General features: G+C 60.6%; 5 protein-coding genes across 7 annotated transcripts; 4 read left to right on the top strand and 1 right to left on the bottom strand.

Annotated features, from left to right (window-relative positions):
• The first annotated feature begins 5,763 nt into the window (after nt 1-5,763).
• Nucleotides 5,764-11,722, top strand: LOC126651937 (lysosomal acid lipase/cholesteryl ester hydrolase-like). Its single transcript, XM_050338394.1, has 9 exons — nt 5,764-5,868; nt 6,850-6,967; nt 7,254-7,452; nt 8,252-8,361; nt 8,657-8,802; nt 9,226-9,372; nt 10,281-10,352; nt 11,305-11,370; nt 11,489-11,722. Exons 1-9 carry the CDS (start codon nt 5,764-5,766, stop codon nt 11,720-11,722), a joined length of 1,197 nt encoding a protein of 398 aa, XP_050194351.1.
• A 1,574-nt stretch (nt 11,723-13,296) lies between these two features.
• On the top strand, nt 13,297-16,163 carry PAOX (polyamine oxidase). 2 transcript variants are annotated; one of them, XM_050305448.1, is made up of 7 exons: nt 13,297-13,441; nt 13,760-14,252; nt 14,331-14,530; nt 14,783-15,038; nt 15,169-15,281; nt 15,360-15,517; nt 15,808-16,163. In XM_050305448.1, exons 1-7 carry the CDS (start codon nt 13,297-13,299, stop codon nt 15,955-15,957), a joined length of 1,515 nt encoding a protein of 504 aa, XP_050161405.1. In that variant the 3' UTR covers nt 15,958-16,163. The 2 variants fall into 2 exon arrangements, with proteins under 2 accessions (XP_050161405.1, XP_050161404.1); XM_050305447.1 differs by having other exon boundaries at nt 15,169-15,517.
• A 171-nt stretch (nt 16,164-16,334) lies between these two features.
• Nucleotides 16,335-20,136, top strand: MTG1 (mitochondrial ribosome associated GTPase 1). Its single transcript, XM_050305331.1, has 11 exons — nt 16,335-16,526; nt 16,642-16,708; nt 17,465-17,567; nt 17,666-17,746; nt 17,922-17,978; nt 18,630-18,720; nt 18,805-18,866; nt 19,045-19,141; nt 19,290-19,371; nt 19,479-19,591; nt 19,679-20,136. The coding sequence occupies exons 1-11, from the start codon at nt 16,364-16,366 to the stop codon at nt 19,774-19,776; spliced, it is 1,014 nt and encodes a 337-aa protein (XP_050161288.1). The 5' UTR covers nt 16,335-16,363; the 3' UTR covers nt 19,777-20,136.
• Nucleotides 20,137-20,138: 2 nt separating this feature from the next.
• Nucleotides 20,139-21,690, bottom strand: SPRN (shadow of prion protein). 2 transcript variants are annotated; one of them, XM_050305333.1, is made up of 2 exons: nt 21,586-21,690; nt 20,139-20,827 (listed from the first exon to the last, which is right to left on the bottom strand). In XM_050305333.1, the coding sequence occupies exon 2, from the start codon at nt 20,818-20,820 to the stop codon at nt 20,410-20,412; it is 411 nt and encodes a 136-aa protein (XP_050161290.1). In that variant the 5' UTR covers nt 20,821-20,827; nt 21,586-21,690; the 3' UTR covers nt 20,139-20,409. The 2 variants fall into 2 exon arrangements, with proteins under 2 accessions (XP_050161290.1, XP_050161289.1); XM_050305332.1 differs by having other exon boundaries at nt 21,240-21,640.
• A 271-nt stretch (nt 21,691-21,961) lies between these two features.
• Nucleotides 21,962-24,121, top strand: ECHS1 (enoyl-CoA hydratase, short chain 1). Its single transcript, XM_050339020.1, has 8 exons — nt 21,962-22,089; nt 22,583-22,780; nt 22,859-22,986; nt 23,067-23,166; nt 23,264-23,368; nt 23,446-23,565; nt 23,649-23,716; nt 23,819-24,121. Exons 1-8 carry the CDS (start codon nt 21,981-21,983, stop codon nt 23,882-23,884), a joined length of 894 nt encoding a protein of 297 aa, XP_050194977.1. The 5' UTR covers nt 21,962-21,980; the 3' UTR covers nt 23,885-24,121.
• Nucleotides 24,122-25,381: the final 1,260 nt, after the last annotated feature.

Here is a 25,381-nt window from a genome sequence, read left to right as displayed (position 1 = left end):
CACAGGATCAGAATTCTGTCCCAATATCCCATCTAACCCTGCCCTCTGGCAGTGAGAAGCCATTCCCCCTTATCCTGGCACTCCAAGCCCCTGTAAATAGGCTCTCTTCATGTTTCATGCAGACTCCCTTCAGGCCCCAGAAGGCCACAGTTCAGTCACCCCAAAGCTTTTCCTCTCCAGTCTGAACTATCCCAACTCTCCCAGCCTTTCCCTCCAGCAGAGCTGCTCCAGCCCTCTGATCATCTTGGTGCCTCCTCTTCTCCACATCCTTCTATGTAAATCAGCCCACGGTGTCAGGGTCCACATGAATTCAATCTCTCATCCTTAGACTTCACAAGGCAACACAAAGCCTTCACCACCCTTTTTATTCTCCATGCCTGGGAAAACCAACCTCAGTCACGAACCTCCACCTGTGGAGGATGTTGGTCACTCAGCCACCTATTTAATTTTCTACCAGATGTGCCCACGCAGAGCCACTCTTGACCTGCTGGTGTGTGGCAAGGCACATGCTTAGGGGAGAGCTGTGCTTCTGGCAGTAATCCTAAGATTGCTCTGTGGATGCTTAAAGTACTGTACTGGCCTATGGGGTTGCTTAGAAAATGATTTGAACTAGGGCTGATCTAGGACGAGGTTTCATCAGGTTATGACAGATGCTGTGCTGCCTTGTCACGCCTTCTTGATCCTTGACAGAAAGCCTGACAAAAATTTCCAGCATTGCTGAGGAGGTTCAGAGTTTTATTCAGTGGAGGAGACGTTGCTTTCTCGTTTCAGGAACTAAGAGCAATTTCTGTGCTATTACCTCTGCAATTTTCAAATTTTCTTTTGAGATTTCTGGGTAAATTCCTGAGCAAGTCTTTGAGACTTCTGTGTTCGAGTGTTGGGACTTTCAGCAGGTGGGAGTGGTTGTGGCCATGGAAAGTTATGGTTAGCCAAAAACAAGATCAGATACAACTATCTCCCAAACTCTTCACAAGCCTGTGTTGATCACCATTCCTGACCCTGGACTGTGTGATGTGGGACGTGTTCCTGCTCCCTGAAAAGTCCTGTTCCAAAGTCCTTATCAGGATTTTGGCAAAGCTGAGCCCAAATTTAAAAAATGGGAGTATTTCTTCATGGAGAAGCTTTGCTGCAGTTGAGCCAGGTCTGTTCATGAACAAGCCAAACTCTTGCAGCTGTAAAATACACTTTAAAGCCAATTGTACAATGAAGAGGGGGCAGAGAAGAAGTTCAGGGTTTTTCTGAGCTCTTCTGAACAAAAGAATAGAGGAAGAGTTAGCTGAGAAAAAAAACACTGGTGACCACAGCTCTGTCACTTCACAGTCAGCATTAAGGAACATTTATGCTTTTGTTTATTCAGTTCCATTGCTGGGAATGAAATGATTGCATGAACAAGGTGTTGTGAAAGGAATCAGCTGTTTCCTCAAGCTTCACCACGCAGCTCCAGCATGAGCAAAACCCTTACTAAATGTGTAAATCAGAGATATCCTGGCCTAGCTGAGGGGCTTTAATCTAGGAGAGGTCCTTTAACCTTTATCAGGTTCTTTAACTCGAGCCACATCCTCCAAGGTCACTACAAGAGTCTGGCAGGAATTAGACAAGATCTGAAGTTCTCTTATTGCTAAAATCAGCCTGATAACTCTCTTTCCCTGTTCAGGACACCGAGAGCAGATGACAGATGCTTAAGCACTGCCCATGTGCTTGGCAAGAGATATCAAGAAGGCACCAGGCGGTCTGGGCACACAGTCTGGTGGTTGGTACGTGTGTGAAAGCAGCAGCAGGAGCAGCAGAGCAGGAGCTGGAGCACAGGTATGCACTGATAGGCAAGGGCATGATTAACACCAGTCAAGCTGGTGAGCGCAGAGGAACGTGCTGCTTGCACCATGAGGTGCCACAGAGGACGTGACTCACTGGCAGGAGACCTGCACCTGCTCACAGAGGGACAGCAGTGGGGACACGGCTGATTTCATGGGCTGTTTCTCTTCCTGTTGTCCCAGCAGCAAGGCAGGGTTGCAGTCCTGTGATGCCTCAAGCAAGAACATGAAAGACATCCAGCAGCAATGTTGCCTGATGCCTTTGAAGCATGAAGTTGGCAAGATGCAGAAGCGACGCATCACACCAGGGGATGTAACTTTTGGCTCTTGAAGCACCTTAGAGGCCAAGAAACAGTCTTGAGTTTTCTTACCTTAGTTCCCATGACAATGCTGGGAAAACCTCCCCTGAGTGTGGTTGTAGAGCTGTGATAGTCTCTCTAACATTTGGCTGTATTGTCTTGTATCATGGGGTTCTGGCACTGCAGAAGAGCACAAGTGTCTATTTTCAATTCTGGTAAGTGCACAGACACAGCAGCATCGTGGGGACATTGCTCTTTCACACACCTTTGTGTCAAAACACCCATATCTGGTCCCCTGACCTCCAAACAACTCAAAATTCTTCATTAATCCCTTTGAATAAGCTGCACAAGAGATTCTCAGCAAAAATCCAGCTGCTCTTTGTTGGCACCTCATCTCCTTCCCACTGCAGGTGCTGAATCACAGAGCAGCCTCAGAGCTGACACACTGCTCCCATAGCCTCATTCCACAGCCTGAGGATGCATGGGAAGCCTCTCCTGCCTTTCCAACCTCTATTAGTACCTGCTACTGGTACTTAGTACCTCGACTAGATAACTACCACTCAGTGGGGTTAGGAGGCAGAAGACTCAACAGTGGATGAAGTAGCCAACCATGCAAGTAAAAGGTGAGGTCTGTCTTGGTGCTGTTGAAGGAAACCTAGTGGGAGAGTGTAAGAGCACAGGCTGCCTTGGGGTTCTGCATCCATAGGCTGCTTTTAACTCCTCTTGGGATGCACACTGGAATTGCTCTCTACACGACCTGTATGGTCCATCTTGAGCAAACCCTGTGAAGTTCAACAAAGTGAAGTGCAAGGTCCTACACCTGGGTGGGGGCAGTGCCCACACCAGCAGGTGTGGGTGGGGGAGTGAGTGAAGCAGCCCTGAAGAGAAGGACTTGGGAGTGATGGTGAAAGGAGAACTCACCGTGCCCTGGCCGTGTGTGCTGGCACCCAGAAACCAACCCTGTGCTGGGCTGATCCCACAGCATGGGAGGGGGGATTCTCCCACACTATTCTGCTCTCATGACACCCCACCTGCAGAGCTGCCTCCAGCCCTGGGGCCCCCAGCAAAGGAAGGACACGGAGCTGTTGGAAAGAGTCCAGAGAAGGCCACGAAGTTGCTGAGGGGACTGGAGCACCTCCCCAGTGGAGACAGACTGGGAGAGCTGGGAATGTTCAGCCTGGAGAGGAGAAGGTTGTGTGGAGACCTTCCAGTATTTGAAGGAGCTACAGGGAAGCCAGAGAAGGACTGCTCATCAGGACTTGGTGTGGCAAGACAAGGGGAAATGGCTTCATACTGATAGAGGGCAGGGTTAGATGGGATATTAGGAAGAAATTGTTCCCTGTAAGGGAAGTGAGGCCCTGGCACAGGTTGCCCAGAGAAGCTGTGGCTGCCCCTGGATCCCTGGAAGTGTCCAAGGCCAGGTTGGATGGGGCTTGGAGCAACCTGGGCTAGTGGGAGGTGTCCCTGCCCACGGCAGGGGGGGTTGGAATGAGATTAATTTTAAGGTCCCTTCCAACCCAAAGCATTCTGGGACTCTGTGTTTCTGTGTAGTGGGATTTTTGAGCTCACGGAAGTGGGAAGGCATTTTCAGAAGCCCCAAGCAGACAAAGGTACAGCTCTAAGGTAATGAAAGAGTGCAGGCCCTGGCCACACCTGCCATCAGGAGGAAAGCGCCCACACACAGTCCCTTGGTGCCAGCGGTTGGGGCGCTGGCAGAAAATTACAGTCTGGAGGATGGAGCAACACGTGCGAGTTCTGGGCTGGTTTCACAACCCACATACCACTCACAGACCACGGCTGCTGCGAACATTAGAAGGCAACCATTAATCCACGGCCAGCAGAGCCATCCTCAAGCAGAGCAACCAAAGGCTCGGGCTTTTAGGTGGCCACCAAGCTGTGGGAAGGCGTAGGTTGGACAGTCACGGGCTGCAGGTGGGGAACAAACACCTTTGCTCTGTGCAACACCCGTCCCTTCAGCCAAACAGCGGCGTTGCACAAGCCCTCCCCACGCTGCCGTCCGTCAGGGAGATGCCAAGCTTGGTGCTCCTCCAGAAAAGCCTTGCAGAGCTCCTGCAAATCGCCCATTGCAAACGCGACACCCCGTGGCTGTTTGGGCTGCCTGGAGGCCGCCTGGGCCACTGTCACTTTTCCAGAGGGATGGAGTGACCGAGTGTCTCCCGGTGAAGCCCAGCCTGTCCGTGGTGTGTCCATAGGGAGGCTGGTGTTCTCCTGAGGCCTTGCAAAGCTGGTGGAGCCCAAGTTCTCGTGTTTGCACCAGGAACCCTTCTAAATGACCCCGGGAGTTAGGAAACGGCCCTCTGCGAAGAAAAGCTTTTGGCATCCTTTTAGCTGTGGCTATCAAGGGCTTAAGGTGCAACCCCATAGGTGGAATTCCTCCCCGCGCCACTCTGGGCTGCTTTTGGGAAACATAATCCTTTGCAAGCACGAAAGTCACGGCCACATGGCCGAGCAGAGGGAGTTGCCGCAGGTGTGATCAGCCGGTAATTGGAGGGCTCGTGACGTGGCGCAGCAGGGTGACGGCCTGGCCGGGCTCTGACACAGCGTGGTCCTTTTAACACCGGGGATGACAGAGCCACCACCATTCCCAGCACCACCAGCCCGCCCCGACACGGCAGCGGGCTCAGCCTGGTAACGTACTCTGCTCCCTGCAGTTCAGATCCGGGTTGGAGCTCTCCCGAGGGTGAAGCAGCATTGATTGCTTTTTTTTTTCCCCTTGGTAATACCATAGAGAGCCTTGCTGGGAATATTTCGAAGGGCAGATATGTCTCAGGGTGTGGGGGAGCCACTGGGAGGAGAAGGAGGAGGTAGAGAGTGACTTGCAATTCATGCTGCTGGCGGAGAGTGAAGCTCTGCCTTTTCAGAGCCCAGGAAAAACATTAGAAATCATATAAAATATTAACTGTGTATATTAAAAATAGACCTCTGCTCAGGTCAGGAGTCTTTAGGGTGATAAAAGGGGTTTCTGGTTGGTTTTTTTTTCAGGCTCCACTTAATTAATAAATTGTCTTCCTATGAGGCTTTTACCAGTTTCAGTTCATAGGATCCTTCAGTTCATAGTGGGGTTTGGGGACAAAGGCTATGCAATTGAGAAACAGCAAAAATATAGATATAGATGATACAGATATAGATATAGATACAGATAGATATAGTCACAGCCCAGCCAACCTAAGTGTGCTCTTTCTGTAGCACAAACTCCTCCTTTGGATTAATTCCCTCTGTGTGACAACTGGTCCCACGGTATTTTCTAGCACTTTATTTCTTGCATTATAGAGCTTGTTCTCTTCTTTTTACCACTTAAAATATGAGAATGGCTCTTGCCTAGTACCACTCCTGTCTGCCCAGAGGATTATGAAAAGCCTTGTGTGGACTGTAATGGAAGCTGAAATTGGGAATCCCTTCCCTTCCCCAGCCCAGACCTTGATATGGTCTTCAAATGTATGAGGAGCTTAACCCATCATAGCCAAGTGGAAACAGACATTTCTATCAGCGTTTAATAACAATAATAGCAATCAACAACAATAATAACAACATTCACTTTATTGTTTTTATTGCTGTTGTTATTCCTATTATTATTATTATTCCCGGCATTATTACCATTATTACATTATTATTATTATTTACACAGGCACAAGATGTGGCTGTTCGTTGCAATCCTGGTTTTCACACAAGCGCCTACGAACTCCGAAGGCGCCGGCGAGCAGAAAAAGGCTCTGAATCCCGAGGCTTCCATGAACGTTGTAAATCGGGAGAGCTTTGAATTTCCACTCGGAAAGACGTTCAGCTGTGGGGAGGGAGGGTTTGGGGGGGGTACGTACGTGGAGAGGGCTGGTGCTGCCGAGCAGTTGTGAGGTGATGCTGCCTTGTTGTGAGGAGCAAGCCCAGCTTCCTGAAGGAGTCCTCTTCCTCCCAGCAGCGTTAAGTGCAGTTGTCAGCAGGGCAGTTCAGAGAAGGGGATAATCCCGGCCTGGATTTGGCCAGATGTCTTCCCCGAGGGTGGAGATTTGTGCGCGGCTCCTCTCCTGCAGCTGCAGCGAGTTGCTCAGGGCCACGTCCAGGTCAGACCTGGAAGTCTCTGAAGGCGGGTTTGGGTCGGTCCAAGATGCTGGCAATGAATTCGCTGCCATTAATCCCTCCTGCCAACCTTGGGACACAGAGAAGTGTAGGCTGGATCCCAGCTGGGTTTCACCGGACGGAAACTTCCTGATCTGGGGAGTTTTCAGCATAAATAAAGCTCAGGCAGAGCCTCGGGAGCCCTGCAACAAACCCTGCGGGGTTTATCCTATTGCCCTTCCAGTCAGCCCAGCTGGGCAGGTTCGGTGCACCACCTTATCTGCCCCGCACATCGGCTCGGGGCGCGGCGTGACACCTCCTGCCCCCGGTGGCAGCCGCCGGTAAATCCTTTCGGCTTCGATCTCCGGGTTTGGAACCGTTTCAAACCCCGCAAGCCGCCGGCTCCCTTCCTGCTCACAGGCACGAGACCGAGCATCTCCTCTTCCCTTGGGCATCCCAGCGGGGCGGGAGCGGGATTTGGGCAGAGCATCCTCTCTCACAAAAAGCCCTGAGCTGATCCAGAGACACCCCGGACAAAGCGATGTCCCAGCTGCCACACCCCCGCTTGGGTTTTCCAAAGGCATCCCGGTGGATGAGGGATGTGCTCTTCCAGTCACATAAACACCTGGGCTACGGGTATTTTTCCACCTGGGTTTTTCTTTCCCCAGAGCCAAATCATCTGCCACAGGGGGTACCCCAGTGAGGAGTATGAAGTCCTGACTCCTGACGGCTACTACGTCCGCCTGAACAGAATTCCTCATGGAAGAGAAAAGCCAAGGAGCAGAGGTACAGCCCTGTTTCACTCAAAACCTGCAAAAAATAACCCTGAGCATAAGCAGGTGAAGGGATGAACCCTACCAAGCCGGGGGAGTATTTGTTGGTCAAGCAAAAATACCAAATCCACCAGATTTCTCCTATTCACAGTCAAAGCTGCAGCACCAGAGAGACATCATCGAAATGCACATTGTGTGTCCTCTGGCAGTGCAAGGAAGAGGCTTTATTGGCCTTAATTTGGGATGAGCAAAGAGAGAAATTCTGGGTCAGTGAAATATGCTCTTTCTTTTGCGCCCAGGGGCCAAGCCAGTCGTGTTTCTCCAGCACGGAATATTTGGAGAAGGCAGCCACTGGGTGGAAAATCTGGCTAACAACAGCCTTGGCTTCATCCTGGCAGACTCTGGCTATGATGTCTGGATGGGAAACAATCGGGGAACGAGCTGGTCCCGGAGACACGAGCACTTTTCAGCTGACCAGGCTGAATTCTGGGATTTCAGGTGGGCTGGAGAGCGTTACAAAAGCCTGGCAAACCTCCCTGCCTGTCTCTAACCTCTAGGCAGAGGTGGGTGCCTCCAAGCGGGCAAGTCAGAGCAGCTGATCCCTGGGCACAGCCTCTCCCAGAGCTCCTGCTGGTGTATCCAGGGAGGATGGAGGTACCTGTGCAGACCTGCTGCTGACACAGTGCCAGCACCTCCCTGCAGCTGCTGAGAGCACGGGGCACTGCTGTGTGCCTGCTGGGGACACCCATCCTGCAGAGACATCAGCCTTGTCTCAGGGCATCCACAGGGACCCCACCGAGGTGTCCACAGGCAACATTGCCACCTCCCCTCCTCCTAGGCATTGTCCCCAAGAATGGCCTTTTTAAGCTGCTGATGCCTCTCCAGGGCCGATTTTCAGAGCAGTCCTGGATTTTCCAGGCTCGTAAACACTCTTTCAGAACAACCTAATAGAGCAGGTCTGTGTTTCACCACATCCCACTACCAGGCACACGGGCAGGGACTGGTGCTCCACTCCCTTCTGGGAAAGAACGTCCCCAGGAGCTGTAATCCTGGCAGGAGCCAGCTCTGGGTCTGCAGAGTGGCTGTGTGTGTGGCACTGGAATGCACAGCTGGGCGGGCTCTGCACAGCTTATTCACTGCTCACCGAGGACTAAGCCCTTTCAGGGAAGGCTCATAGGAATTTTCTCCTGGAAAATCAGCCCCGGATGTTAAGCCAGGCAATGCAAGGCAGCCAAAGCCCATGGAGAAGCTTGTTCTGGTGCTGCCTCAGAACCAGCACACCCCTCCTGTGTTACAGCTTTCACGAGATGGCCATGTACGACCTCCCGGCCATGGTGGACTTTGTGCTGCAGAAGACTGGGCAGAAGCAGCTCTACTACGTTGGCTACTCCCAGGGCTGCACCATCGGTGAGTTCCAGGGGGTTCCACATCACATTGCCTTGAAAAAGTTCATTTTGGTGTCTGCCAGAGGAAAAGAGAGAGGTCCATCTTTGTGGGTTTAACATCCACTGAAGTGCCTCGTCAGCTGCTTCCAACCACAGGGATAAAGGTCTTGTCTCCTCTCTTGCACTAATGATAAGCGGGAAGGTGGGAAGAGGTGTCAGAATTCCAGCTGGAGACAATGCCAGCTAAACAGATCTGGGTCTGAGCAAAGGCAGAAGAAAGGTGGACCAAGCCTCAGGTGGTTTTTCTGTTTTCTCAGCGTTCATTGCGTTCTCAGCCTTGCCTGAACTGGCTCAGAAAATCAAAATGTTCTTTGCTCTGGCTCCTGTGGTGACAGCCAATCACACCAGAAGTCCCTTCATGAAAATACCCTTACTTCTGGACAAGAATCTCAAGATGATTTCGGTAAGGGATTGCTCCGTGCCCTCCTGCCCCAAAACTCACAGGTTCTAGGAAAGGGATCATGGGCAGACACAGCATCCCATGTGGCAGAAAACAGCTACTTACTGCTGATTTACTGACACAATTCAGGTGCAGATGCAGTCCTGGATGGTCACTTAGCTGAGTCCACGTCTTCCATCTGGAGGATGAAACTTGTTGAATTCCTGGACAAAACACGTGGAAAAGAGCAGCTGCACCACGTTGCTTTTAATGACAGTGGAAAACAGATCCAACACTTGGGGGAGGTGGGGGGAAAGAGGAGAGTCCTGAATCTTTATTTCTCTGTTCCATCGGCATCGCCTCCTGCAATGAGCTGTACGAGCCTCCTCACGGCAGGAGGGCAGGAAGGGAAATGCAGGAAATCCACCTTGCCCTTTGCTCCCACAGCTGCTGCTCGGCAGGACGGACGCAACCCTGCGGATGAGGAGGGTGTGGAGGTTCCTGCCCCAGCTGTGCACGCACACACTGCTGCACAAGCCCTGTGCCAACCTCCTCTTTCTGCTGGGTGGCTTCAACGAGAAGAACCTCAACATGGTGGGTGTGCCATGCCGGGTGGGGATGAGGGAGCCAGATCCCTCTCTCCCTTCTTCTCACAGGGTAGGAAAAGTCCCCAGGCTCTACTGGGTGAATGTCAGTGGCCAGGTGGCAGTTGATAACACCTCTGGGTTAGGGCTGCCTGTCCCTGCGGCCACCCCTGTACCCCTGGGGTGCAGCCCCCACTCCTCCCCACCCACACCAAGTGTGCTGAAGCAGCATCTGGGTGACCACGGGTAGTCCCTGAGGTCTTGAGCACAGTCCTATGAGGAGCAGCTGAGGGAGCTGGGGGAGATCAGCCTGGAGAAAAGGGGGCTCAGGGAGGACCTTCTGGCTCTGCAACTCCCTGACAGGAGGGGGGAGCCGGGGGGAAGTCGGGCTCTGCTTCCAGGGAACGAGGGACAGGAGGAGAGGGAACGGCCTCCAGCTGTGCCAGGGGAGGGTCAGGTTGAACATTAGGATGAATTTTTTCACAGACAGGGAAATTAGATATTGACAGGGGCTGCTCAGGGAGGTGGGGCAATCCCCATTCCCAGAGGTGTTCAAGGAATGACTGGACGTGGCACTCAGTGCTCTGGGCTGAGGGACAAGGTGGTGTTGGGTCACAGGTTGGACTTGATGATCTCAGTGGTCTTTTCCAACCTAATTCATCCTGTGATTCTGTCCCTGAGCTCAGATAAGGTACCTCACGGAGCCAGGGATACCTCATCCTTCATCCTCATCATCCTCCTGCTGGTGCTGTCCTAGAGCAGTGGGTTTTTAATGAAAATCATGCTCCTAAACCTGACCCAGCTCTCCAGGCAGCATAACTCAGCAGTGGCTGCTTTGGGAAACACATCATCTGGCAGTGCTGCCCTCGCTCCCTTCCGCTGGAAAGCAATGACAGCTTTGGATGTTTTTCCTTGCAGACACGGCTGGATGTGTACACATCCCACTATCCGGATGGGACCTCTGTCAAAAACATAATCCACTGGGCCCAGGTAGGTTCCCCGAAAGAGAGATGCTTCAGCCCTGGGATGGTCCCTTCATGGGCAGTCTGGTGTGTCCAGGGCAGCTGTGAGAGTTCAGGGATCTTGGATATCGGTAGATCCTGAGAAAATAAAGGCATACAGGAGAGGTGCTGGATGCAGGATGAGCTGCCCTGTGGGGACAAAGTGACACCAGGCTCTGCTCCCTGGACTGTGCCAGACAGGACAAGGGGACTCCACAGTTTGGGGCCCTCAGGGATCCCCAAAGCAGAGCAAGCCTAGGGACACCTTGGTGTTGGTGGGTGGAAACCAGGCTGTACAAGGAGAGCCTGGGAGACCTGGACAAGGAGGTAAAGGGGGACCCAAGAGCATCTCCCCCTGCCCAAAGGGGTCCTGGACACCCCAAGCCTGGGCTCTGCCAGTCCTGCTGCAGCTGCAGTGTTGGCCCTGCTGGAAACAGGGTCAGGCTGGGGACCCCCACCCTTGTGCCTCCTTGCAGGGCCAAATTATAGGCCACAGGGAAGGCATAAAAGGATGATCAGGTTGTTAAAGGAAATCCAGCAGCATCCTGCACACCCAGCTGGCGATGAGCAGGTTTTCAGAGTGTGGCACCAGGGCAGCCAAGGAGTCATGTTCAACACCTCGGTTTGCCAAACCATACTAGGGACAGAAATGGAGCAGGAGGCCAAGCATCGCCCTGTTTAAAAGGGTGGAAAATCTGGCTTTGCAGGGATGCCACCTCTTCCTGCAACATGCCATGGGTGAGGACACTGACACCTTTCCTTGTCCTGTCTGTCCCCAACCAGCTGGCGTGGTTGGAGATGGGCAAGGGGAGGGCAGGGGCTTGCCCAAACCCCTTCCAAGCACTCTCTCACGATGTGGGCCTTCAAGGAGGCTGGGAGGTGCCAGACCCACACAGTGGCACTTGCTGGCCTCCCACAGCAGATCTCCCCTCTCCTCCCAGGTGGTGAAATCAGGAGAATTCAAAGCCTTTGACTATGGCAGCAAAAACACAGCCGTGTACCACCAGGTAGGAGGCTGCAGGGGCAGTGCTGGCAGCTGGAGATGCCAGGGGTGGTGCAGGGGTGGGTTGCCTTGCAGAGCTTGACCCTGACAGCCATTCCTCAGAGCTCCCTGTGTCCCTGCAGGATACACCACCCTTCTACCAGGTGGAGGAGATGCCGGTGCCCACGGCGGTGTGGTCGGGAGGGGAGGACTGGGCAGCTGACTGGAGGGATGTCCGCCTGCTGCTGCCCCGCATCGCCCACCTCATCTCCTACACCCACATCGCCGACTGGAACCACTGGGACTTCGTCTGGGGCTTGGATGCTCCCGGGCGCCTCTACAGCAGCATCCTGGAGCTGATGGAGGGCTCCCAGTAGAGTGGTGGCTCCCAGGGAGGTGCTGGTGGCCTGGTCCCTCTCCCTCAGCTAGGACAGCCCCAGGATGTGGTGGGACAGTCCCTGCTGGGACAGTCCCTGCTGTCCCCTCCTTCCTGCCGGCCTGCCATGCTTGTGGTGATGGTGCTTCCCACGCATCCCTTGGTCGTCGGGGTTTGTCCTCCTTGCTTGAGAGCTCCTCAAGGACCGGTGGCATGGTGCAGACAGGGCACCACAGGGGTCAGCCGAGGTGTCAGGGTGGGCAGGAGCCACCAACCCTGCTGGAAGGGCCCCAAGGTGATGGTGGTGATCCTGGGACCCTGCCACGACTCCGCTGTGGCTGCCCAGGCTGCACATTAGAGCATCCAACCCACGAGGAGATGGGAGGGAGCTGGGCCTGTAGAGTCTAGCTGTGAGAGCAGCCCCCAACCATGGCACAGAAAGGAAGCGAAGGGAAGGATGAGACCAAACCTTTCTCAGTGGCAATGAGGGGGCTTGGTGCCAGATCGCAGCCCAGGGGGGTTCAGGTTGAACGTGGGGAACCCTTCTTCCCCTAGACAGTTCCTCAGGGAATTGGAAGGTCTCCATCTAGGGGGGCTTCAGGGCTCTGCTGGGGCAAGTCAGGCACTTACCTGCATTGTTTAGTGGCCAGAGGCCCCCAGGAATGGCTGTCTGGCTGTCCCTGTGTCATCAGCACTAACACTCTGGGAATGCCTGCCCTCCATCCCCGAGAGCTGGTGACCCCAAACGTCCTGGGCTGGGGCTGGGTTGCAGAGCCACTGTCACTGCAGGAAGCTGCTGCCAGGCTGATGTTCCAAGGCAGTGCAAGGCCTCCACCACACATTCCTATCCTGCTGCTTGCTGCAAAAACAAGGCTGGGGGAAAATCCCTCCAAAATAAATGCTCAAAGGGGATTTCAGGAGCCTGCATGGCAGCTCTGACACCCCCGGCTCTTCCTTGCATGTGAACATTTTCCAGGGGGCTGCCAGACCAGCAGGAATGTGGTGGGATGACCCAGCTGGCAGTGGCCAGGTGGCACAGTGCTCTGGGGGTCCCCTGGGAGCACCCCGGTACCTCACCACTGCCGGGGGGGCAGGCACCAGGAATGTTCGCTGGCAAAACAAAACATAGGCCAGCCTTGAGGATAGAGAGCTTTATTGTGCCCATAGGGGTTTGGAAATCCCAGGTGAGTGGGACCACCGGGGGCAGCTCTGCCCGGAGCTGCTGAGATGTGTATGGCCAGGATGAGTGGCCATATGCGGGATGAGTGGCATAAGGTGGCTACAGGTGCGAGATCGGGAGAGGGAGGAGGGTGGAGAAGTGGTCTCGGGGCTGCCCCCACGGCAGGAGGGGGTCCCCTTTCCCACGGCAGCCTTCTCCCACCCTCCATGGGCGCAGGCAGTTGGTTCATCGCTGCACCAGGACCCGCGGGTATCCATCCATCAGTCGATCCAGCCTTCCCTCCATCCCTCCCTCCTCCCGCCCCTCGCTCCCTCCCTCTCGGCGGCTCCCGGGGGCGGTGCGCTGGGCAGCGGGCGGTGCCGGCGGCGGGGGCGGTGCCGGCGGGTCCGGAGGCCATGGAGGGCGGCGGGCGGCGGGTGGTGGCGGTGGGCGCGGGGCTGGCGGGGCTGGGGGCGGCGCAGCGGCTCCGCGGGCACGGCTCCCTGCGCCTGCTGGAGGCGGCGGCCCGGGCCGGGGGCCGCGTCTGCACCCGCCCCTTCGGTACGGCCGGGGGGGCCCGGGGAGGAACCGGGAACACGGGATGGGCGGGCCCGGGGGCGGGCCCGGGATGGGGAGGGGCAGGGGCACCGGGATGGGGCGGCTGTACCGGGATGGGGAAGCTGCACCTGACCCCCCCGACCCCACGGGACTCCTCCGGAGTGGGATCAAACGGGAGCCCGTCACGGGTGGCACAGCGCGGGCTGGGGCAGGGGTTCGCTGGCTCCGGATGGTTTGGGGAGCACATGGGGTCGGGGGTCCTGCCACACGCATGGCCCGGGGTGACCCCCTGTCCCTCCCTCCCTCCCTCCCTCCCGGCAGCGTCGGGGCTGGCGGAGATGGGGGCACACTGGATCCACGGCCCCTCGCCGGGGAACCCCGTGTTCCGCCTGGCCTCCCAGTACGGCCTGCTGGGCCCGGAGGCTGCCCTGGAGGAGAACCAGCAGGTAGAGGCGGGGGGAAACCCCCCGCTGCCCTCCGTCACCTACAGCAGCTCGGGGAGGGTGCTGAGCCCTAAGGCGGTGAGCGAAGCCCGCGATCTCTTCTACGCCCTCCTGGCCTCCACCCGCGCCTTCCAGGGGTCCAAGGAGCCACCGGCGCCCAGCGTGGGCCAGTACCTGCGGGCAGAGATCGCCCGGAGGGTCCCCACGATGGCGGGGGGCGTGGAGGACGCCCGGCGGCTCCAGCTGGCCGTGCTCGCCGCCTGCCTCAAGCTGGAGTGCTGCATCAGCGGGACCCACAGCATGGACCTGGTGGCCCTGGAGCCCTTCGGGGAATACGTGTCGCTGCCCGGCCTGGACTGCACCTTCCCAGGGTAAGCGCGGGGCTCCGCAGGGGACGCGGAGCAGCGTCTCGGGGGCCATCCCGTCCCCAGCAGCGCCTCCTCCCGCAGCGGCTACAGCAGCTTGTCCGAGCGCCTCGTCTCGACTCTGCCCGAGGGCACCATCCTGCTCAACAAGCCAGTGAAGACCATCCGGTGGCGAGGGTCCTTCCGCGAGGAAGGGGACGATTCCAGGGATTTCCCCGTCCGGGTGGAGTGTGAGGATGGGGACGCCTTTCTCGCCGACCATGTCATCGTCACTGTCCCCCTGGGTGAGGACATGAGGGCACCCACCCTTTTCCTTGCCCTGCCTGTTCCCTCCGACCAGGCGGGGTTGGAGATGGGCAGGTGGAGGGGAGGGATTGCCCAAACCCCTTCGCAGCCTCTCAGCCGAGAATTCCAATGGGAGAGGGGAGGCTGCGAAGGGACTCGGGGAGGGCAGAGTATCTCAGATCCCATTTAGGAGCCCGGCAGAGAGCTGCCTGATCTCCTGCTTGATCTCCTGCCCGATCTTGTGCCTGCAGGTTTCCTCAAAGAACACCACCAGGAATTCTTCCAGCCTCCACTTCCCGAGCGCAAAGTGGAGGCCATTCAGCGCCTGGGCTTTGGCACCAACAACAAGATCTTCCTGGAGTTCGAGCAGCCTTTCTGGGAACCCGAGCAGCAGCTCCTGGAAGTGGTGTGGGAGGACGAGTCGCCCCTGGAGGAGCCCAGCGCCGACCTGGAGGCCAACTGGTTCAAGAAGCTCATCGGATTCGTGGTCCTCCAGCCCCCGGAGCAGTACGTGAGGGGGATTTGGGGCATCTCCCAGGCCTGCTCTGGGTGGCTGGTGTGACCCGTGAGGTTGGGGCAGGGAGGGCATCGCAGCCCCAGCGAGCAGCGCCTCTGAGCTCCAATGTCCCCTGCCCAGGCACGGGCACGTCCTCTGCGGCTTCATCGCCGGGAAGGAGTCGGAGCACATGGAGACGCTGAGCGACGCCGAGGTGCTCAGCGCCATGACCCGCCTCCTCCGCAGGCTCACAGGTGCCTCCCCCGCCCCTCCCCGCCCGCCCCAACCCCCGGCGGATTCTCGGGATCCCACCCCGAATGCCCTGCCCGCAGGGAACCCCAGCCTGCCGGCCCCCAGGAGCGTGCTCCGGTCCCGCTGGCACAGCGCTCCCTACACCCGCGGGTCCTACAGCTACGTGGCCGTCGGCAGCTCCGGGGACGACATCGACGTGCTGGCACAGCCCCTGCCCGAGGACCCCCAGGACCCCCGGGTGAGGATGCAGAGGGAGAGGAGGTGCAGCGGGACGTGAGGACAGGGGCACCTCCAGCAGCGCAGGGAAGGCGGCACCGCTCTCACCCTTTTGGGGTAGGGGTGGAGTGGGGTGTCACCCACGACGGTGGGGGCAACACCCCTCGCTTCCCTAAAAATTTGAGGGCGCGGCGCCTGGGAGAAGGCAGAGCGCCCGCTCCCCGGTGCCTCGGCGCTGATGGCGAGGGGGGAAAGGCGAGGCCGGGATGTCACGGCTCAACCTCACCTACCCACCCCCGCTTCTCCCCGCAGCCCCTGCAGCTCCTCTTCGCCGGCGAGGCCACGCACCGCACCTTCTACTCCACCACCCACGGCGCGCTGCTCTCGGGCTGGCGGGAGGCCGAGCGGCTCAACCACCTCCTCCAGCCTCCCATCCCTCCTCCTCCTCCTCCTCAGCCATGAGGGGCGGCCAAATAAACTTGCTTTGGCAAGTGCCCCTCGGCCTCCTTTTTATTAAGAAGCCAGCGCCGCCGCGGCTGGGGGGGGGGTGTGTTTTCTTCCAATCCTCCTCCTGTTCCTCCTCTCCGTGAAGGGGGCTGCGGGTGTTGGGGTTTTTTTAATACCAGTTGGTGCTGGAGATGGTGTAGCGCGGGTCGTCCAGCGGGTCCTGCGCCGGGCCGGGCTGCGGGGCGGGCTGAGGGGCGGGCTGAGGAGGGCGGCGGCACCGGGTTGAGGAGCAGAACCGGCGGCACCGGGGGTGCCGGGGCCAGCAGGGGGCACGGAGTGCCCCCCGCTGGCCCCGGCACCCCCGGTGCCGCCGGGGGATGCCGCCGAGCCCCCCGGTCCCCCTTGAGGCTGCGGCTCCGCCATGGCTGCGAGTGCCGCCCCTTCCCGTGTCGCCGCCGGAGGTGACGCCGCCGAGGCCATGAGGGTGTGTGCAGGGGCGCTGAGGGCGGCCGGGGCGTTCCGGGAGCGCTTCGACTTCGGCGGCCGCGATGTGGCTTCTTGGTTCCCGCGGCACATGGCGAAAGGTGAGGAGGGGGATGGTGGGTGGTGGGTTGAGCTTGCACACACACACACACACACACAAAAAAACACAGGGGCGAGCTCACCCCGGCGCTGTTTTGTTGTGTTTTATTTTTGCAGGGCTGCGGCAGATGCAGGCGGCGCTGCGCCGCGCTGACTGCCTGGTGGAGGTGCACGACGCTCGGATATCCTCCAGGGCTGCTCAAAAAAAAAACCAAAACACCACCCTCACCCCCTTCTGCCTCGCTTGTCCCTCTCCAGAACACCCCTTCTCCCTCCAGACCACCCCTTCTCCCTCCAAACCACCCGTTCTTCCTCTCCAGCCACCCCTTTCCCTGTCGAGACCACCTCTTCGTCCTCCAGAGCACTCCTCGCCCCTCTCCAGAGCCACCCCTTCTGCAGCTCCAGACCACTCCTTCTCCCTCTCCAGGCCACTTCTCCCTTCAGAGCACCCCTTCCTTCTCCCTCTCCAGCCACCCTCTCTCCCTCCAGAGTAGTCCTCATCCCTCTCCAGAGCACTCCTCATCCCTCTCCAGACCACCCCTCGTCCCTCTCCAGACCACCCCTCGTCCCTCTCCAGCCACCCCTCGTCCCTCTCCAGACCACCCCTCGTCCCTCTGCAGACCACCCCACGTCCCTCTCCAGACCACCCCTTCTCCCTCTCCAGACCACCCCTTCTGCCTCCAGAGCACCCCTCATCCCTCTCCAGACCACTCCTTCTCCAGCCACCCCTTTTCCCTCAAGACCACCCCTTCTCCCTCCAGAGCAATCCTTCCTCTCCAGCCACCCCTTTTCCTTCCAGCCCACCCTATCTCCCTCTCCAGCCAACCCTTTTCCTTCCAGCCCACCCCATCTCCCTCTCCAGCCACCTCTTCTCCCTTCAGAGCATGTCTTCCCCCTCTCCCATGGCTGTTTCCAGTTGCTCTCCTTAGCGCTGCCACATCCCGCTGTCGGGCCGTAACCCTGCGCTGAAGGAGGTGCTGGGCATCCGCCCGCACATCCTGGTGCTGAACAAGATGGACCTGGCTGATCCCCGCCGGCAGCCAGTGAGAACCAGGGCAGGGCTGGGCTGGGCTGGGCTGGTTGGGGGGCAGCGGTGGTGGCACAGGGAGGTGACAGCAGAGCCTCTTCCCGTGCCCTGCAGGCGATGTTGGAGCGGCTGAAGGAGAAGGGATGCCCACAGGTGGTGTTCACCGACTGCCAGCGCGATGTCGGTGTCAAGAAGGTAACGGGGCTGCAGCCCAGCCCTGCTCCCTGGTGAGCTCCCAGCCTTCAGGGCCCTCCCAGGTGGCTGCTCGAGCGTGATCCTCTTTTCCAGCTGTCCCAGTCCTCTGTTCAGCCCCCTGGCAGAGTGTCTGTGGCTGCTGCAGGGTGCCAGCCCCTGTCCCTGTTTCCCTCAGATCGTCCCCCTGGTTGCCCGGCTGGTGTCCGAGGGCCCACGCTACCATAGGGCCGAGGTGAGACACAGTCACAGAATATCCTGAGCTGGAGGGGACTCCCAGGGATCATCCAGTCCAACTCCTGGCCCTGCCCAGGACACCCCAACAATCCCACCCTGTCCCTGAGAGCCTTGTCCGAAACACTCCTTGAGCTCTGGCAGCCTTGGGGCTGTGCCCGCTGCCCTGGGGAGCCTGTTCAGTGCCCAACCACCCTCTGGGGGAAGAACCTTTTCCTGAGATCCAGCCTAACCCTCCCCTGACACAGCTCCAGCCATTCCCTCGGGTCCTGTCACTGGTCACAAGAGAGAAGCTGCACACCCCAATGAGGTCTGACCTCAATCTCCTCCAGCTGAACCGACCAAGTGCCCTCAGCCCTGACTTATGTGGCCCCTCCAGGCCCTTCCCCATTCCCATATCCCTCCTTTGGACACACTCTTCTAAATCTTTAAATCTTTTTTCCCCAAACTGCCCCCAGTGCTCGAGGTGAGGCCACCCCAGTGCAGAGCAGAGGGAGGGTCACCTCCCTCTCCAGCCAAGGGACAAGGCAGCTCCCACATGTGCCAGAAGTGCCAGCAAACACTGAGGGGGTTGGCTGTGGCTGCTGCCCCTCGCTGCTGGGGTGGGTGGCTGATAACCAGTGCCCCTTGCTCATGTTTCCCTGGCTTCCAGAGCTCGGAGTTCAACATCCTGGTGATCGGCGTGCCCAACATGGGCAAATCCTCGCTCATCAACTCCCTGCGGAGGCTACACCTCAAGAAGGGTATTTCTCTGGGGTGCTGGGGCTCGGGGAGGAGGTGGGGCACAGTGTCTCTTGCTTCCATGACCATGTCTTCTTTTCCACCAGGGAAAGCCACGGTGGTGGGGGCCGAGCCAGGAGTCACCAAGGCAGTGCTGAACAGGATCCAGGTACTGTCCCTGCAGCGCAGCGGCTGAGTGGGCTCTGCCTCCCACATCCTGGAGAGACCTCAGTGCCCGCAGAGCTGATCTCAGGGCTGCTCAGGTCCCCTTTCCAGCAGGACCTTAATGCAAGCTCGTTAGCCGTGTGGGAGTCCGTGGTGCTGATTACCAGCCCTGCCTCCCCCAGGTCTGTGAGAAGCCCCTGATGTACCTGGTGGACACCCCTGGCGTGCTGCCCCCGAAGCTGGGGGATGTGGAGACGGGCATGAAGCTGGCACTGTGTGGTGAGGTGGAGGCCGTGGCTGGGGGGAGTGCCTGAGGCTGGGGTTGGAGTCTGCTGCTCAGGACCCCTGGGTGCCACGGGGATGGCCAGAGGCTTGGCCAGGGCTCAGCAAGGGCTGGAGGGAACTGGGGCTTGACCCTCTTTTCCAGGAGCCATCCATGACCACATGGTGGGGGAGGACGTCATGGCCGACTACCTGCTGTACACCCTGAACAAGCAGCAGCAATTCGGGTGAGGTGGGGGAGGGGGAGCCAGGGAGGGGTCCTGGGAGGGCTGTGGAGCCACCACCCCCAGGGAATGCTGTGGAGAGTGTGACGTGTGAGCCGTCCCTCCGGCAGGTACGTGCAGCGCTACGGGCTGGGCGAGCCCTGTGACCACATCGAGTCCGTGCTGAAGCGCGTGGCCCTCGCCCAGGGCCGCACGCAGAAGGTGAAGGTGCTGACGGGCACAGGTGAGTGCCTGGGGGGCTCTGGGGCACAGGGGCTGGGAGTCTGGGGGTCCCTGCTGCCCCTCCTTCTGCACCCACTGCCATCTCCAGGGAACGTCAACGTGACGATGCTCAACTACACGGCCGCCGCCTATGAGTTCCTGCGGGACTTCCGAGCGGGACACCTGGGCAGGGTGACACTGGACTGAGACCTGTCCTGAGGGGGAGAGGCACTGCCTGCAGCCATGTGGGCAGAGAACACCCCAGTGCCACCTCAGCAGGGAACTCTGGTGTGTGACTGAAGGGGCTCTGCCAGGGCAGCTCCTGGTTCCTGGCAAGGGGCCAGAGGGACAAGATGCCCACGGTGGCAGCTGAGGCTGCCCTGTGGTGTGCCCATCCCAGAGGCAGGGCTGGTGCCTCCAGCTGGGACAAAATCCCTGGGAAGCCGTTTCTTTGTGCTGTAGTCTTGGCCTGCTCAGGGACCTCAAAATAAAGCCTGTGTGGGCGGGGGCCAGGCGGTGGCCATCCCAAGGTCTCGCCCGGAGCCCCCCATCCCGCATGCAGCCACACCTGCTTTCGTCCAGCTTTATTGTCGCCTCCTCGTCCTCGCGAGGCCAGGGACAGAGGCGCGGTGCAAAGGGGTGCCCGAGCCGGCGGGGTTTGGCACGGCGTGGGGGGGAGGTGGTGGAGGGGCTCCCGCGGGGGTCCTGCCCCGCTGGCGGTGAGTGGGCGCAGCCCCAGGAGCTGCTGCTATCCCGGGGCGCGGGGCTTAGCCCCCGGTGGGGCTGCGGGTCCTCGCGGCGTCCTGGGTGCTCCGGGCACGGTGGGGTCCCCGGTGTCCATCAGCGGCGGAGGAGCGCGGCCAGCGGGCAGAGCCAGGGCAGCGCCCGGCCCGGCGCGGTCCCGGCGGGCGCGCCGGAGGTCCAGGCGCTGGCGGCCGCCGTCCAGTTGCCGTCGCGGTACTCGACGCCGTCCCCCGCCTGCAGCTCCCCGGAGAGCCGCGCCCGGCGCAGGGCCGCCCCCGCCGCCACGCCGGCCGCCGCCCCCGCCGCCGCCGCCCCGGCCACGCGCAGGGCGGCCCCGGCAGAGCCGTACCGGGGCACGGCCGCCCTGGGCCGGGAGCGGGCCGCCCCCCGCGCCGCTCCGCGGGCCGCCCCCCGGGCGCCGCCGCGCCCGCCCTTGCCCGCCGCCGTGTCGCAGAAGGCGGCGGCCAGCAGCACCAGCGCCCAGCACGCCGCCGCGCTCCGCCGCATCCCGCACCTGCCGCAGGGACGGAGGGAGCGATGGAGGCAGAGCCCCGCCGCTCAGCCGCGCCCGGGGGGGGCCGCGCGCGGCCGCGCCTCGCTCCCGCGGGTGCCGGGGCCGCGCACGCCCGTGTCACCGCACACGCGGCCGCGCACGGGTTGCATAAACGCGCTCCCCCCCGCCCGGGTGGGTGATGCTCCTGCACATGCTCCTGCACACGCAGCCACGCGCGCTCCCGCACGCCCGCGTGGGGGATGCTCCCCTCGCGGCCCGCGCGGGTGGTGCTCCCGCGCGCGCCCGGACACGCACATCCCCGCACGCCCGTGTGGATGATGCTCCTGCACATTCCCGCACGCTCGTTAGGGATGATGCTCCCGCACACCCGCGCACGCCCCTGCGGATGACGGTCCCACAAATTCCCGCACACCCGTGTGGATGATGGTCCCGCACACTCGTGCGGATGATGTTCCTTTGCATTCTCGCACGTCCCCGTGGACGATTCTCCCGCACAGCCATGTGGATGATGTTCCTTTACATTCCCGCACGCCCCTGTGGATGATGCTCCCGCACATCCGCGCACACCCTTGTGGATTATGTTCCTGTACAGCCCCGCACAGCCCCGTGGATGATGTTCCCCTACGGTCTCGCACACCGTGTGCATGATGCTCCCGCACATTCCCGCACAGCCCTGTGGATGATGCTCCCGCACACCCGCGCACACGCCGCCGCGGGGCACACTCACCCCCCACGCCTTCCCCACCCGGGATACTCACCGGGTCCGGGGCACCGCCGGCTCGTTCCGCTCCGCTCCGCTCCTCCCCGGTCGCGCTCCCGCCGCCGCCGCCGCGCTCCCGCCGCGCCCCCCCGCACACCCCACCCCACGCGCGGGGGCGGCAGAGAATCCCCCTGCTCTCCCCCGCGGCGCTCTAAGCCCCGCTAATCCCGCGGTCCCCCCGGCTCGGCGGCGCTGCCGGCGGGACCCCCCGCGGGCCGGGCTGGGGGCGGGCCCGGCGCCCCCTCAGCGCTACCGGGGGTCCCGGCCCCGCCCCGCGGCCGCGCCGCAGCCAATGGGGATGGCGAGCGGCGGGGCGGGGCCGCCTCGGCCAATGGGCGGTGGCGGGAGGGCGTGGTCGCTGCGGTGGGCGGGGCCGCTCCGCCGCGCTCCGCCATGGCCGCCGCGCTGCGAGCGCTCCTCCGGCCCGCCGCCACCGCGCTGCCCCGGGCGCGGCCCCCGCCGCCGCTCCGCAACCCCGCCGGCACCCGGGGCTGCAGCGCTGGTGAGCACCGGGGCACGGGGAGGGCTCCGGGGGCTGAGGGGAGGGTGGGCTGGGCCAGGGGTGGCGGTGAGCACCGAGTCCCTTCACCTGGCTCGGTCCCAGCACCGGGCGGTGTGCCCAGCAACTTCCTCGTGGTCCCTGGGCTGCGCACCAGGACAAGGTCCCTGCTCCGTGTACGGTCCCTACACCGGGCGCGCTGTGCCTGGGCCGTGCGGCAGGTCCCGGGGTGCCTGCGCCATGCCCCGGTGCAGGTGGCTCGCCGTCCCGGCACGGGGTGGTCCCGGGGCTGCACCTGCCCGGGGCACGGTGACACCGGCAGCTCCCCCGAGCCGAGCCCCGCGGCGACGTCCCGCCGGCTGCCGCTGACCGCTGGCGTGAAGGTCGCCTTAAAAATAGCGCAGGGCGGTGGCCGGAGCTTGCCGGGGGTTGTCAGGGGTCTCACCCCGCGCCCGGCAGCCGGTGGGCTCACGGGTCGGTGCCGGGGCGGCGGCAGGGTCCACCTTCCAGTACCTGTTGGTGCAGAAGACGGGGGCGCAGAAGAACGTGGGGCTGATCCAGCTGAACCGGCCACAGGCGCTGAACGCGCTCTGCGAGGGGCTGATGGCCGAGCTGCGGCAGGCGCTGGAGGCCATGGAGAGTGACCCGCAGGTGGGAGCCATCGTCCTCACCGGCAGCCAGAAAGCCTTCGCAGGTAGGGCGGGGCCTCTCCCCACCCCAAAATTTTGGGGAAGCAGGGGGAGTTGGTGTCCCAGCCCTCTTCCCTTTGCAGCTGGCGCAGACATCAAGGAGATGCAGAATAAAACCTTCCAGGAGTGCTACAACGGCGGCTTCCTGGGCGGGTGGGACAAGGTCTCCGTCGTCCGCAAACCCATCATCGCCGCTGTCAACGGCTATGCCGTGAGTGCCCCCCACCTCTCCCTGTACCCCCTGACCCCCCAGTGCTACCCCCTGACCCCGCTGTGCCTCCCCTGTCCCAGCTGGGTGGCGGGTGCGAGCTGGCCATGATGTGCGACATCATCTACGCCGGGGAGAAGGCGCAGTTCGGGCAGCCCGAAATCCTGCTGGGAACCATCCCAGGTGAGCAGCGGTCACCGGCCAGGGGATTCCATCCCGGCTGGAGTGGGGACACCCAGCTATCCCTCTCTGGACCTTCCCCTTCCCAAAATGCATCCAGGTGCCGGCGGGACGCAGAGGCTCACCAGGGCAGTGGGGAAGTCGCTGGCCATGGAGATGGTGCTCACCGGGGACCGGATCTCGGCAGCGGAGGCCAAGGAGGCAGGTAGGGGCATGGGCCAGCCCTGGCACTGCAGGGGGCCAGCAGGGAGCCATCCCCCCACTTCCCACTGCCCATCCTAGGTCTGGTCAGCAAGGTGTTCCCCGTGGAGAAGCTGCTGGACGCGGCCATCGCCTGCGCTGAGAAGATCGCCAGCAACTCCAAGCTGGTGGCCGCCATGGCCAAGGAGTCGGTCAACGCTGGTAGGGACTGGGGGGCCAATTGGGAACCCCCTGGGGGGGCTGCAGGGCCAGAGGGGTCTCCCCAACTTCTCCCTTGCTCTCAGCTTTTGAGACGACGCTGACAGAGGGGAACAGGACAGAGAAGCGTCTCTTTTACGCCACCTTTGCCACCGTAAGTAGAGGGATCTGCCCCAAGGCCAGGGGATTGGCCCCATTGTGGGGGGATAGTGGGGCTGCCACAGCCCCCCAAACCTCACCTCTCTGCTCCTCCCAGGATGACCGCAAGGAGGGGATGACAGCCTTCGTGGAGAAGCGCAAGGCAAAATTCACCGACAGCTGAGCCTGAGGAGCTGCAGGTCCCTGAGGAGCTGCAGGTCCCTGGGGATGTGCAGGCCCCTAGGAATGTGCAAATCCCCAGAGTGGCGCAGGTCCCCACAGCCACCTGCTGCCCATCTGCCCTCTGCCTTACCCCGTGGAGGGGACCGGGACCCATCGGCAAGCGATGCTTGGGGTGACAACCAGCAGTGGGGACCACCTCTGCCTTTGCTATTAAAACATTTTCTAGGTGCTGCCGGGACATGGGGTGTCCTTCTCTGAGGTCCTGCCTCAGCTGGGGAAGGTTTGGGTTCATTGAGACCCCCCACTCTGTCACACTGCTCTCTGACGCTGGACTGGGCAAGAGCAGACTCGTGGAAGTCCGTGTGTCCCCCAGGAGGGGGACAGCCTGTGGCACTGAGGCACCCATCCCAGGGCATCATCCTCACCCTGCTCGGGGTCTTGGGGCGATCCCAAGGAGGGGGATCCCTCAGGTGTAGGGCCCTGTACTTAGCAGCAGGTTTCTGGCAGCAATGAGGAGCCCACCAGGACATGGAGAGGGGAGTGGGTTTATTGGCTGCAGGGTGGGCTCAAGGGTGGGTAGGGAGGGATGACTCCCCCCAGGAAGCCCCAGGGGTGGCTCCCACCCCTCAGTTCACAGCCTGGGCACATCTGCACTCAGCTGTGGTACAGATGGTCGCGGTCCTCCTCTGGGCCATTCTGGACCGGCAGGGACAGCATCCGAGGTGGCTCACGGACATCCATTTCCCTGGCATCATGCTGGGGGTGGCGGAGGTGGTCTCGATCCTCCTCTGGCTCTGCCTGGACTTGTGGGAGGTGCCAGGCCCTTCTGGACACGGCCTTTCTACCTGGTTTCACCTCTTCAGGGAGCTCACACTCCTCCAGCACATCCACACCCGGGATGCTGGAAGAGGGGAGCAAAATCAGTGAGGAAAGGTTGCTAAATACCACCCTGCCCCAGGGAATTCCACCTTATCGGAGGGCAGGGACCCTGGCAAGATTTCCCTCCACTCCAGGAAGCAGAAATTAGTGTCTTGGGCAGCAAATGGGCTAATTTGGACAAAGGAATAGGGAAACCAGCTGGGGCTAGATGCCTGGGGAGTTTGAGCAATATGGGGGGGAAGGTGGAGCTGGGAGCCTCTTAATTTTGAAAGGGCACAAAGCCCAAGGGGAATTTATTTCCCCCTGAAACGCTTTCCATTTTGGGGTGTTGCTCTGCTGGCTTTTACAAGCCTGAAGGTGCGGGGAGCACATCCAGCTCTTACATTTCCTTGTCCAAATCCCGGTCCGTGGGCAGGCCCTTTCGCCCGGAGCTGCTCAGAGCCTGCAGGGAGAGAGGGGGGTGGCATTGGTCATGGGTGGGCCTGCTCATCAGAGGGGCCAGCAGGAGGGCGAGGCAGAGGGGGGGCTCACCTGGGTGCTGCTGGGTGCCAGCAGCAGGAGGGCAGTGCCCAGCAGGACGGCGATGCTGCAGAGCCTCGGGCTGAAGCAGAGGAGACAC

Source organism: Myiozetetes cayanensis, unplaced genomic scaffold, assembly GCF_022539395.1.
Source record: "Myiozetetes cayanensis isolate MyiCay16 unplaced genomic scaffold, myiCay2020 scf10, whole genome shotgun sequence".
Lineage (NCBI taxonomy): Eukaryota > Metazoa > Chordata > Aves > Passeriformes > Tyrannidae > Myiozetetes > Myiozetetes cayanensis.
This window is presented reverse-complemented; position numbering and strand designations above follow the sequence as displayed.

Excerpts from the sequence above, each read along its gene's own strand:
- ECHS1 (XM_050339020.1), top strand. The coding sequence starts at position 21,981 with ATGGCCGCCGCGCTGCGAGCGCTCCTCCGGCCCGCCGCCACCGCGCTG. Across the intron at positions 22,987-23,066 it reads CCGCTGTCAACGGCTATGCC|CTGGGTGGCGGGTGCGAGCT; the intron begins GTGAGTGCCCCC and ends CCCCTGTCCCAG. Across the intron at positions 23,167-23,263 it reads CCTGCTGGGAACCATCCCAG|GTGCCGGCGGGACGCAGAGG; the intron begins GTGAGCAGCGGT and ends AAATGCATCCAG.
- SPRN (XM_050305332.1), bottom strand. The coding sequence starts at position 21,328 with ATGGCTGTGCGGGAGAATCGTCCACGGGGACGTGCGAGAATGCAAAGG. Across the intron at positions 20,828-21,239 it reads CGGGACCATCATCCACACGG|GTGCGGGATGCGGCGGAGCG; the intron begins GTGTGCGGGAAT and ends TCCCTGCGGCAG.
- LOC126651937 (XM_050338394.1), top strand. The coding sequence starts at position 5,764 with ATGTGGCTGTTCGTTGCAATCCTGGTTTTCACACAAGCGCCTACGAAC. Across the intron at positions 6,968-7,253 it reads AGAAAAGCCAAGGAGCAGAG|GGGCCAAGCCAGTCGTGTTT; the intron begins GTACAGCCCTGT and ends TTTTGCGCCCAG. Across the intron at positions 7,453-8,251 it reads GCTGAATTCTGGGATTTCAG|CTTTCACGAGATGGCCATGT; the intron begins GTGGGCTGGAGA and ends CCTGTGTTACAG.
- PAOX (XM_050305447.1), top strand. The coding sequence starts at position 13,297 with ATGGAGGGCGGCGGGCGGCGGGTGGTGGCGGTGGGCGCGGGGCTGGCG. Across the intron at positions 14,253-14,330 it reads CTGGACTGCACCTTCCCAGG|CGGCTACAGCAGCTTGTCCG; the intron begins GTAAGCGCGGGG and ends CTCCTCCCGCAG. Across the intron at positions 15,518-15,807 it reads AGGACCCCCAGGACCCCCGG|CCCCTGCAGCTCCTCTTCGC; the intron begins GTGAGGATGCAG and ends TTCTCCCCGCAG.
- MTG1 (XM_050305331.1), top strand. The coding sequence starts at position 16,364 with ATGGCTGCGAGTGCCGCCCCTTCCCGTGTCGCCGCCGGAGGTGACGCC. Across the intron at positions 16,709-17,464 it reads GAGGTGCACGACGCTCGGAT|CCCGCTGTCGGGCCGTAACC; the intron begins ATCCTCCAGGGC and ends GCGCTGCCACAT. Across the intron at positions 17,747-17,921 it reads GCGATGTCGGTGTCAAGAAG|ATCGTCCCCCTGGTTGCCCG; the intron begins GTAACGGGGCTG and ends TGTTTCCCTCAG.